The sequence below is a fragment of the Leucopleurus acutus genome (genome assembly GCF_964270905.1).
Source record: "Leucopleurus acutus genome assembly, chromosome: 2".
NCBI classification, from domain to species: Eukaryota; Metazoa; Chordata; class Mammalia; order Artiodactyla; family Delphinidae; genus Leucopleurus; species Leucopleurus acutus.
This window is the reverse complement of record NC_139143.1, coordinates 153,731,733-153,744,574: the sequence shown is the minus strand read 5'-3', so window position 1 is coordinate 153,744,574 and position 12,842 is coordinate 153,731,733. Positions and strand designations below refer to the sequence as shown.

General features: G+C 34.5%; 1 protein-coding gene across 1 annotated transcript in view; it reads right to left on the bottom strand.

The window, feature by feature from the left end:
- Positions 1–12,842, bottom strand: part of SPATA6 (spermatogenesis associated 6) — a gene marked incomplete at its 5' end in the record, with an annotated part of 150,212 nt that overhangs the window by 96,950 nt on the left and 40,420 nt on the right. The window contains 2 exon segments of the mRNA XM_082834204.1: positions 2,288–2,412; positions 3,462–3,503. Of these exon segments, the coding sequence (XP_082690330.1) occupies positions 2,288–2,412; positions 3,462–3,503 (167 nt within the window).

Sequence of the window (12,842 nt, the reverse complement as noted above, 5' to 3'; positions counted from 1 at the left end):
CTAATCACCTGGTTGGTTCCCCTTGGCATCAAGCCCCCATCCTTAGGTTCCCAAGGAGCTTTCCAAAAGTCTCCTCATTAACATAAGAAAAGACACCTTTATAGCTCTTAAACCCAGGAAATTCCAAAGGTTTTATGAGCTCTGTGCCAAGAATGGGGCAAGAAGACCAAATGTATGTTTCTTATTACAAATCACAGTATCACTGCCCAAAATTGATTCTGACCTCTCTGGTAGCAAAGCTACTGATTTTTGCAACTTGCCCCAGGCTTAGTGAAGCTACAATTCTCACTGGCTATGCAGGGTATGAGAGCTGTCCTAGGCAAGATGACCACATACTTCTGCCATTTTTACCCAAAGTTTTAGCAGCTATTCAAGCACGGATACTTCTTAATTTGTCTTAATTGTCTTAACTGCCGATCAGTTTCCAGTGCCCTAAAACTGCGGCTTGTGACAATTTTGTCCAGTTTTATACTTGTGTGGAGAGAGTAATTGACAGACCGTTCACACCATCATCACCAGAAGTCTCACTTTTTATATTGTTAAAAACAACAGGCCCCAAATTGAGTTGCTTACGCTAAGCCCGGTGTCACCAAACAGATTTAAATTAATTACAGTTTCGGCTCTCCCAGAAATGGAATTTTAAACCAGTCAATCAGGAATCGCCTGATTAGCACTCACTAGGTAATCCATCTGATTAGACCCTCTGCCATCCCCTAAATGAAAGGAACCTTGCAATAATCAACCCACTTTTTGGCCTAGTATAATGTCCTTGTTCCTGCTCCCTTCTGGATATAAAAATCTTTCATTTTGCACAGCTCTTTGGAGCTTCTTTCTATCTGCTAGATTGGATGCTGCTTGAATCAAATCAATTTTTGCTCAAATAAACTCAAAATTTTTAATATGCCCCAATTTATCTTTTAAAAACATATATAGACTTTTTGCCTTAGTAATCCAAACTTTTTGATATATGTGAAAGTAACTCAAATTCAATAAGGAAAACTACCTGTTAATGGTCCATATTCTTATGTTTATATTGCCAATTTGGTATAATATAGCATTTTAAATTACTTTTAAAAAACCTTTAATTTTAAAATCAGAATTTTTTTCATTGCAGGCTTCTAGAAAGTCCCTGAAACGTTCTTGGAAGACTTTTTGGGCTAATGGACACTGAAAATATCCCAAAGGAGGTATATTTTAATAGATTTGCTAGTCAACTTTTATACTTTCAGCAAGCTGAAATTTGCTATTTCCTACAGGAAATACAGGAGAAGTTACTTAATTCACCATATTGGCTCATGTAGCACTCCAATTTCCTTACTGCTCTAATATCTCCTAAAGTTAGTGAAAAATATTTGTCCAAATAATTTCAACCTAGACAACTTCTACTTTTTTCTTCTTTGAAACAGCAGGGGCTTCACTCAGTCTCTCTAGGCAGAAGGCATTTTCAGGAATAAAAATATTATTAATTATCCAATAAAACTGAAGAAATTGCAGGAAAAGATGAGAGTTGGCTATCACTTAATGCCGCTTTCACTTTTAGGGGTATGAATACGTATTTCCATTACATGAACATGTAATAATTATTCTATCCAAACTCCTACTAATGGACATTTCAATTATTTCCATTTTTCATTATTATGAACAATGCTACAAACGAACATTCCTAAGAAGGCTCTTAGTATGCCAGACAGAATACATCTTAAAGCTATATACCTAGAAGGTCACAGGCTATGAGAATCTTGGCCTTCACTAGATAATCCTGAATTGTGGTTGTTCCGATTTACATGACATAGCAACATATACAAGCTTCCATTTTTCCATGCTTTTGACATTTGTCAGATTTATTAAATTTTACCACTCTTATGGCTATAAAAATGAAATCATATGATTGTTTTAATTTGAATTTTCCTAAATGCTAATGGGATTGTGCACGTTTTCAAATATTTATTGGCCATTCTTTTGGGAGAAAAATAAAGAGAAGAGAGAGAAAGACATAGGGACAGTGGGGAGGGGAGGAAAGGGGGAGAAGAAGAGGAGAAAAATCTGAAGAATATAAGGCAAAATAATGCTTGTTAATTTTGGAAGGTAGATGCGTGCATTTTGGTAAAGTATTTTCATTTAGATTTCAGTATGTTTAAAATAACATCATAATTTCATAAAGCAATTATGTTTTAAAATAAATTAAACTTTGAATTAGGTCTTCACATTTCAGATATTGAGGGCTATGTGTTGGTTTTTGACAATGATCCTGCATCACGATTTGATTCAGGAAATAGTAAGCACTTACGTGAAGGCCAGAAATCTTCCTCATGGTAGCCTGGCGGTTTGAGTCATGGTGTCCAGAAATCTGATTTGGACCCGGGAACATGAAATCTCGTGTATTCTCATCATATGTAGACAGTGTTTCACCCACTACAAGAAAGATATCCTATGATTCAAATTATAACAAAATATGCTATTTAGAAACAATATCATCAAGTACGAATATATAATGCCTGATGCCTTAATGAAATACTTGCTTCAAGGTCATGGACTTAATTTTTTTCTATGAAAGGAAAATTAAAATAAAGTTATGTTAAACGAATTAACACATTTCCTTATTCAGAAATGTCATACATACTACTAATTCTCCCTCCCCCTTTTATAGAAAGGGGATGTTCATGTAAACTTTTTAAGTACATATGAGTTCCTAGAAAAGAAAATCCTTTTAAACGTATCAAACTGACATAACATTTATACATATAAAACTTAATTACCATCCCCAGAATTTTTTTTTTCTATCTTCCATTCTTTTCTACCTGCCATTATGAGATATTAGGTTACATATTGAAAAACATATAGACATTTTATAGAATTTGTGGTTACCTGGATTAGGTATATATGTGATATTCAAAAAGTTTAGACTACTAGCTTTCAATAAAATATAGTTCTCTATTTCTCACATAAAATAAGGATTTAAGATAGAGTCTTCTATAATCATAGAAATCAATAATAAAAATAAAACTATCCTTCAGGTTTTAACTCTACCTACTGCAGGGATCTGTACTGTTTATTAAGTAGGTACAGTTTTAATTCCCCTATATTCCCAATAACAGTCAATACACAAAAACAAAGATAATGAACTACTTTATCAGCAAAAGCATATTGGTTTAGAAAAATCACAAAAACTTAAAGAAGTTAATTTTTATGAATGTCACAAAATATGCTAGGATCATATCGGGTTATTTCCCACTTTAAATTATGACTATTCAATTTTAGAACAATGTGTTCAAATATAATTTATGTCAATCTTTCTGTATATATTATTTTGGCCTACTGACATTTTACACATAGTAGACCAATGCTAGAGACTCAGCATTGCTCTTACTTTGGGAAGAAGGGGAAAAGATGAGATTTTTTAAAAAGCATTTCATTGAAATGAGTTCACATGTCAATTACCTTATCAAAACACAATACAGTACCTGGCGGAACTAGCTGAATCAACTCAAACAATGCTGTATCATCTGAAAGTTTAAAGAAAAATTTCCTTAAATAAACAAATTTATAATAAACAATAACTAATTACTTTACCACAGAAGTACCTAAAAGCCAAAGTAATTGCTCAGTAGACTACATATATGCTTACATCTTAGTATATACTGTGTATATTTTCTGGTTGCTATGCATCTTGTGGATTTATTAATCTCTGGTAGAAATTAATCTTTCTAGGTTTTTTTCTGATTTTTTTAAGACTTTATTTTTTTAGAGCAGTTTTATTTACGTTGACAACAAAATTGAGAGAGAGGTACGGAGATTTCCCCTATATACCCTTCCCCCCAAAACATGCATAGCCTCCCCACTATCAACATCATTCACAGGAATGGTACATTTTTTACCAAGGATGAACTTACACTGACACATCGTAATCACCCAAAGTCCACAGTTTACCTTAGGGTTCACTCTTGGTGATGTACATTCTGTGGGTTTAGACGAATGTATAATGACATTATCCATCTTTATAATATCATATAAAGTATTTTCACTGCCCTGCTCCTCTGTTCTCTGGTTATTTATCTCTCTCCTCCCCACAACCCACCCTCCGCCCACCACAATCACTGTCTTTTTATTGTCTCCAGAGTTTTGCCTTCTCCAGAATGTCATATACTTGAAATCATACAGTATATATAGCCTTTTCAGATTGGCTTCTTTCACTCAGTAATATGCATTTAAGGTTCCTCCATGTGTTTTTATGGCTTGATAGCTCATTTCTTTTAGGTGCTGAATAATATTCCATTGTCTGGTTATTCCACAGTTTATTTATCCATTTACCTACTGAAAGACATTGGTTGCTTCCAAGTTTTGGCAATTATGAACAGAGCTGCTATAAACATCCACGTGCAGGTTTTTGTGTAGACATAAATTTTCAACTCTTTGCATAAATACCAAAGAGCAGTATTGCTGGATCATATGGAAAGAGTATGTTCAGTTTTGGAAGAAACCGCCAAACTGCCTTCCAGAGCGGCTGTGCCATTTCGCATTCCTGCCAGCAATAAGTGAGGGTTCCTGTTGCTCTGCATCCTCACCAGCATTTGATTCTGTCACTGCTCCAGACTGTGGCAATTCTAGGAATGCACAGGTATCTCGTTTTAATTTGCGTTTCCCTGGAGACACATGATGTGAAGTATCTTTTCGTGTGCCTATTTGCCATCTGTATATCTTCTTTGGTGAGGTGTCTGTTAAGGTCTTTAGCCTGTTTTTTAAAAGGGCTATTTGTTTTCTTATGGTTGAATTTTAAGAGTTCTTTTCATATTTTAGATAACAGTCCTTTATCAGATGTGATTTTGCAAATATTTTTTTTCCAACCTGTGGCTTGATTTTGTCTTTCACAGAGCAAAAGTTTTTAACTTAACTGCAATCCAGCTTATCAATTATTTTTTTCACAGTTTCTTTCAAAGATGACACTATGGTGTCTTTGGTGTTGTATCGAAAAAGGCATCACCATACCCAAGATCATCTAGGTTTTCTCCTATGCTACCTTCTAGGAGTTTTACAGTTTTGCATTTTCCAGTTAGGTCTATGATCCATTTAGAGTTAATTTTTGTGAAGGGTGTATGGTCTGTATCTGGATTCACTTTTTTTTTTTTTTTTTTTTTGCATGTGGATGTCCAATTGTTCTAGCACCATTTACTGAAGAAACTATCTTTGTTCCATTGTATTGCCTTTGCTCCTTTGTCAAAGATCAGTTGACTATATTTATAGAGGTATATTTCTGGGCTCTCTGTATATATTTATAAAAATAAATTATGTCTATTTCTTAAGCAGAGTGGTGAGTACAGCTAGGTATATTACATAACTCACACTTTTAATATGTCTGAAGTACTTTATAATAAATTTTTTTAACAAAAATAAAATATAAATTATGCCCTTTCTACCTTCTAAGAAGCCATGAATATAATCTTTTTCTTTGTTTAAATTCTGCTATTTTCATCCAAGGGAAATCTCAGTCATTTAACCCAATACTTATATGTCCAGTTTTTGAAGAATATTAAATATTCCTTGTAGCTTATCATTCGGGTCTGTAATAAGAAAAAAATACTGGTAACAGTCCTATTCCTCAAGCACCTGACATTGTGTTGAAAAGGCAAATATTAAATGAAATAAAGACACAAATAAATATATAATTATAAACTACAAGTACAATAAAGGCATTCAGGTAGTGCTATAAGAAAGTATAACAAGATAATCTTGTCAGGGAGTCAGTGAAGGCTGAGGAGGAGCTCTTCAGGACTTGACCCATAGCATGAATAGGTGTAAACTAGGAGTTAGTGGGGTGGGAAACTAGAGGTTTTCAAGCAGGAGGAACAGGATGTATGAAGGCTGTAAATGGAACATAGCAGGGTAATCTGAGAGATTAGAAGGTTCAAAAACAAACCTCCTGCTAAAATCGACTTGAAAAGGTAGATAACTAAAAAATCTTCTTGAAGGCAGGAGAAACCTAACAAGGTAGTAAAAAAATTACAAGTCTGAAACTCAGTATATGAAGTAAACACAGGACTTCCCTGGTGACGCAGTGGTTAAGAATCTGCCTGCCAATGCAGGGGACAAGGGTTCGATCCCTGGTCTGGGAAGATCCCACATGCCACGGGGCAACTAAGCCCATGAGCCACAACTACTGAGTCCACGTACTGCAACTACTGAAGCCCACGCACTGTAGGGCCCACATGCCACAACTACTGAGCCTGTGTGCTGCAACTACTGAAGCCCGTGTGCCCAGAGCCCATGCTCTGCAACAAGAGAAGCCACTGCAATGAGAAGCCCGTGCACCACAATGAAGAGTAGCCCCCGCTCGCCACAACTAGAGAAAGCCCACACGCAGCAACGAAGACCAAACCCAGCCAAAAATATATATATAAAATTAAAAAAAAATTATCTGTATTATTTTAAAAAACAGAAGTAAACACAGAGAGATAAGCCTGGTATTTGAGGTTACTTTTCCTTTTGGGTATCTGACGGTTCTGACAGAGGTAGCTAAGAGGCTAAGAAGCTGAGTACAGCTTTTGATAAGCTCATACAAAAACTGGAGTATCATGACCTTGGGAAGAGATGAGAAGGGAGGTCTGCAGGTAAGAGAAAATGGCCTGATAAAATGGCTAGGCTATAGGACTGAATCTTGAAAAGGTAAACCAATTCAAAAAGACACATGCACCCCAATGTTCATTACAGCACTATTTACAATAGCCAGGACATGGAAGCAACCTAAATATCCAGTGACAGAGGAATGGATAAAGAAGATGTGGTACATATATACAATGGAATATTAGCCATAAAAAGGAATGAAATTGGGTCATTTGTAGAGACATGGGTGGACCTAGAGACTGTCATACAGAGTGAAGTAAGTCAGAAAGAGAAAAACAAATATCATATATTAATGCATATATGTGGAATCTGAAAAAATTGGTATAGACAACCTTATTTACAAAGCAGAAATAGAGACACAGACGTAGAGAACAAACATATGGATACCAAGGGAGAAAGGGGGATGTGGGATGACTTGGGAGATTGGGATTGACATATATACACTATTGACACTATGTATAAAATAGATAACTAATATGAACCTACTGTATCGCACAAGGAACTCTACTTAGTGCTCTATGATGACCTAAATGAGAAGGAAATCCAAAAGAGAGGGGAAATATGTGTACATATAGCTGATCCACTTTGCTGTATAGTATAAACTAACACAATATTGTAAAGCAACTATACTCTAATTTAAAAAAAGTTTAAAAAAAGAGAGTAACCTAAAAATAGATAACCAATGCTATATACTGAATATCTGTATCCCCTCAAAATTCATATGTTGAAATCATAACCCCCAATGTGATATTCAGAGTTAGGGCTTTTCGGCGGTTATTAGGGCAAAGCCTTCATTGAAGAGATTAGTGCCCATTAGTGCCACTGGTGCCCAAAAGACCCCAGATAACTTCCTTGCCCTTTCTGCCATGTGAGAACACAGAGAGACAATGGCATTCTATGAACAGAAAGGGGACCCTCACCAGACACCGAATCTGCTGGCTCCTTGATCTGGGATTTCCCAGCCTTCAGAAGTATGAGAAATAAACCTCTATTATTTATAAGCCACCCAGTCTATGGTATTTTGTTATACCAGCCCAAGTGGACTAAGACAGCAAACTAAGAACTTAGGCTTAAATCTGAATCATCCCAAATCCTGTCTAAATTAAGTTGATCCAGAATTGCTAGTGCCCACTAGAAACAATCATAAATCTTGTCTGAAGGAAAATATCTTCATCTAAGGTTTCAAATTATTTCTAAAATTCTTACATACAAAATCTGACATTTAATGAAAATCGACCAGGTATACAGGAAAAAAAGACCATTGGAATCAAAACACAAGAGAAACACAGGAAATAAAAACAGATCAACAGGGCTTCCCTGGTGGCGCAGTGGTTGCGAGTCCGCCTGCCGATGCAGGGGACACAGGTTCGTGCCCCGGTCCGGGAAGATCCCACATGCCATGGAGCGGCTGGGCCTGTGAGCCATGGCCGCTGAGCCTGCGCATCCGGAGCCTGTGCTCCGCAATGGGAGAGGCCACAGCAGTGAGAGGCCCGCGTATCGTCAAAACAAAAACAAAAACAAAGAAAAACAGATCAACAAGAGATCCAGAAAAATTAGTTATTAGACTGCAACTTAAAATATGCTTAATATGCTCAAGAAAATAAAATATAAGATTGAGAATGTCAGCAGAGAACTAGAAACTGTGACAAAGAACCAAGTGGAAATTTTTCAGCTAAAAAATAACCAAAAATTAACCACAACGAACGGATTTACCAGCAGATTACAAATGACCCAAGAGAGAATTATGGAATTGGAAGACAAAAATAAATATCTTGAGAGAGGCACAGAAAGCCCAAAGGTTGGAGTACAAAAAAAAAGAAAAAAAAAAAGGATAGAGTAAGAGGATCTAACAATGTGCAACTGGTTTTGTAAAAGGAGAGAAAAGGGCAAAAGAAATATTTGAAAAGTTAATATCTCAGAGTTTATCTGAAGAAAGATACAAAGATACAAACACCAAGCAGAACAAATTTTTAGAACACACACACACACAGAGTTGGGCACATCAAAGTAAAACTACAGGAAAACAAAGACGTAAGAGAATATGTTAAAAGAAGCCAGCAGGGCTTCCCTGGTGGCGCAGTGGTTGAGAGTCCACCTGCCGATGCAGGGGATATGGGTTCGTGCCCCGGTCCGGGAAGATCCCACATGCCGTGGAGCGGCTGGGCCCGTGAGCCATGGCCGCTGAGCCTGCGCGTCCGGAGCCTGTGCTCCGCAACGGGAGAGGCCACAACAGTGAGAGGCCCGCGTAACGCATTAAAAAAAAAAAAAAAAAAAGCCAGCAGAAAATGACAAAATACCTTCAAAGAAGTAACAATAAAATTAACAGATGATTTCTCAACAGAAACTAAGGGAGCAAAAAGACAATGGAATAGTATTTTCTAAGGGCTGGAAGACAGTCATACCAATATTCAGCAAAAATATACTTCAAAAACAGTAAAGACATTTTCAGATAAATAAAAATCAAGATATCTATCATCAAAAAACTATAAGAAAGGAATTATGAAAGGATATTCTTCAGAAAGACACAATATACTGAGAAGCTCAAAAAGTGAAAGGAAATAAAGAGCAACCAAAAAGGTAAAATACAGTTGTAAAGTGAAATGAATGATGCCTATACAATAATAGCAATAATATAATAATATTAATATAATATAATAATAATAATAATATAATATTCTGTGTAGTCTCATTGTACACTAAGTTAAAATGCATAACAAAAAATAACATATAATCTAGAAGTTAAGTAGTTGTAGGTTCTTCATTGTCCTAGAAGAGGTTAAAATAAAAATATGTACACAACTCTGAAAACTCAAGCATGCATGCTGTAATCTCTATACTAACCACGAAAAAAAATAGTTAAAGAACATGTACCCTCAAGCTAATAAAAGTGTAGAAATGAAAAAGCAAAAAATAGTTAATTCAAAGAAAAGTAGAGGACTTCCCTGGTGGTCTAGTGGCTAAGACTCCATGCTCGGGTTCTTTCCCTAGTCAGGGAACTAAATCCCACATGCTGCAACTAAGAGTTTGCATGCCACAACTGAAGATCCCACATGCTGCAACTAAGGATCACAAGTGCCACAACTAAGACCTGGCGCAGCCAAATAAATAAATAAATATTTTTTAAAAACTATTAAAAAAAAGAAAAGTAGAAAAAGAAAAGCACTAATATTCAACAATCCAAACAAATAAAAAGTAGATATCAATATGGTAGATTTACACCAAAATATATCAGTAAAAACATTTTTTTAATTTAACGTTTTTAGATAATGAGGATTCACAACAAATTGTCAGAATACAGAGATCTCATATACCCTTTATCCAGCTTCCCTCAGTGGTAACACCTTGCAAAACTATAATAAAATATATCACAACCACTGTGACACTGATACAATCTACTTATTTTATCCAGATTAAAAGTTTTAATTGTACTCATTTGTATGTGAATGTGTATGTCTATATTTAGTTCTACACACTTTCATCAGGAGTGTAGGTTTGTGTATTCACCACCACAGCCAGGATACAGAATAGCTCCACCACCACATGATCTCTTATGTTGTGCTTTTGTAACCACATCCACCTCCCTCCCCAACCCATCCCTAATCCCTGATAACCACTAATCCCTATAATTATATCATGCATTTTTAGAAATACTCTAAATGGTCCAATTAAAAGATAGATTAGATTAGAACAAAACAAAACAAAACAAAAACCTCTCTCCAAGTACCACTCATAAGATACATGTAAAATGTTAAGAATACAGAAAAACAGAAAACAAAAATATAGACAAATATATAACATGTGACAACTAAAAGAAAGCTGGTTTGGCTATACTATAAAAGATAAAGTCATCATTAAAGCAAAAGCATCAAAATAATAAAAGGTTCAATTCACCAGTTGATAAATGCCTGGCAAGACTGGTCAAGAGAAAAGACACAAATTACTACTATCAGGAATGAAAAGAAAGACATAGAGATATTTTAAAATCCTAAAGCATTACGAATAATTTCATGCTACAAATGTATTGAATGTGTCTTATCTGAATCACTGTCAAACAAAATATGATTAAACAATTATAGAACAATTGGGGAAATGTGAACTGAGTGGATATTTGATGATAGTAAGAAACTGTTAATTTTTAGGTGTTCCTTTATTTTAGATGTCCATATCTATAAATGAAAGGATATATGATATCTGAGATTTACTTCAAAATAATCTGATATATTAAAAAAATCAAGTTCCTACAAAAAGGAAACTTAAAACTTATGCAGGTATAGAAAAAACTGAATAGCTGTGTACATATGTGTGTATATACAGATATATGTGTAGATGCACACACACATACATAATCCATTATTTAAAACCTTACAACAAAGGAAACACTAAGACAGATGACTTCATTGGTGAATTTTCAAACTTTTAAGGAAGAAAATAATGCTGATTACATGCATACTCTTTTGCAGACCAGTAAAAGAAGGAACACTTCTCAACTTACTTTATAAACCCAGCAAAACCTTGATACTAAAACCTGACAAGAACCTTACAAGAAAGGAAAATGACAGGCAATCTATTTCATAAACAGAAATGTAAAAATCCTATATAAAACATTATCTAATCAAATCCATCAATATATTAATATGGTTTAATATTCAAAACTAAAGCAACATAATTCACCACCTGAACAGAATAAAGAAGTATTTCATAAAAGTTAATAATCATTCATTTTCAAATAAAAATCTTAGCAAACTAGAAATAGAAAAGAAGTTTTATAATCTAATAAAGGCTATCTACCAAAAACCTAAAACAAACATCATACCAAGTGATGAAATGTTGAAGCTGTCTCTCTGAGATCAGAAATGAGACATTCACTTCATTCACTGCTATCACTACTATCATTCACTTCAACATTTTATTGGAGTTCTAAACCACTGAAAGCATAACAGAGCAATAAAAAGAAATAAAAGATATAACTATAACAAAAGAGAAACTATAATTCTATCATTTACCATGTGATTGTGTACATAAAAAGTCCAAAGGAATCTAAAGACATTTTTTAAATCAATACATATAGTGAGGTTGCTGGAAACAAGGTAAATATGTCAAATAATATATTTTTTTATATATCAGCAACAGTTAGAAATGACATTATAATCTTGTTTAAAAGTGTGAAATACCTAGAAAAATAATGAATTAAAGATATTAAAGACTGCTACACAAAAGAAAAAAATTAACAGAGGAATATACATGCTTGAGAGACATCAACCAATCATAATGTATGGACCTTACCTTTATCCCAATTCAAACAAAAGACTTATTTTTAAGTTATAAGATAGTTGAGGAAATGTGAACTGAATTGATATTTAATATTAAAAAATTGTTCATTTTTAGGTATGGTATGGTATATATTTTACATTGTTGTTCATTTTTAGGTATGGTATGGTTCATTTTTAGGTATGGTATGGTATATATTTTACATATTGATATCTAATAGATAAAAGCATATGATGTCTGAGAGTTCTTCAAAATAATCTGGAAAAGGGTGATGAAGTAGAAAGATATAGTTAAAACATTAGCCATGAGTTGATAATTATTGAGCTGAGTGATGAGTACGAGGGGGTTCATTATTCTCTTTTAGTGTCCACTTTTGTATATTTATAAAATTTTCTCTAAAAATGTTTTTTTAATGTTTTTGATTAGAGAAAGTTGTGTGCATGTGCTCTAATAGCATCACCGTGAGAGCTCCCATTATGCTGTTTTTTGTTAAAGTTCTCTTCTGCCTTTTCCATCAGAAATTCTAAAATAAGAGACACACATTCTACATGTTCAACTTCACACTCCTCCTTCAAATGGTATCTAGTTATCTAAATAAAATCAGTTTAAAATTGTCAGAATTCCTCCATATTTCCTATAATTTGTAAACTGAACATATATTAATTTTTCTTTAAAAAACAACAATAAAAGTTTTAAAAAGAGGATAGTAGAAGCACTAGGCTCTTAACAAGAAGTTAATCCTCTCCTTTTAGTCTCATGGCATTTGATGTTGTCAACTGCTCATCCTCCTTCTCACTACAATCTCTTAACTTCAAGGTCCCTACCACTTTTTCACCAAAGATGAAACAGGCTTATCTTCCTCTCAAACCTAAGACTTGCCATAATTTTGAACAACATCCACCCATGTGAATGTTGTATCCAACAGTTCTCTGACCTCCTCAAATCCAGTGCACATATAC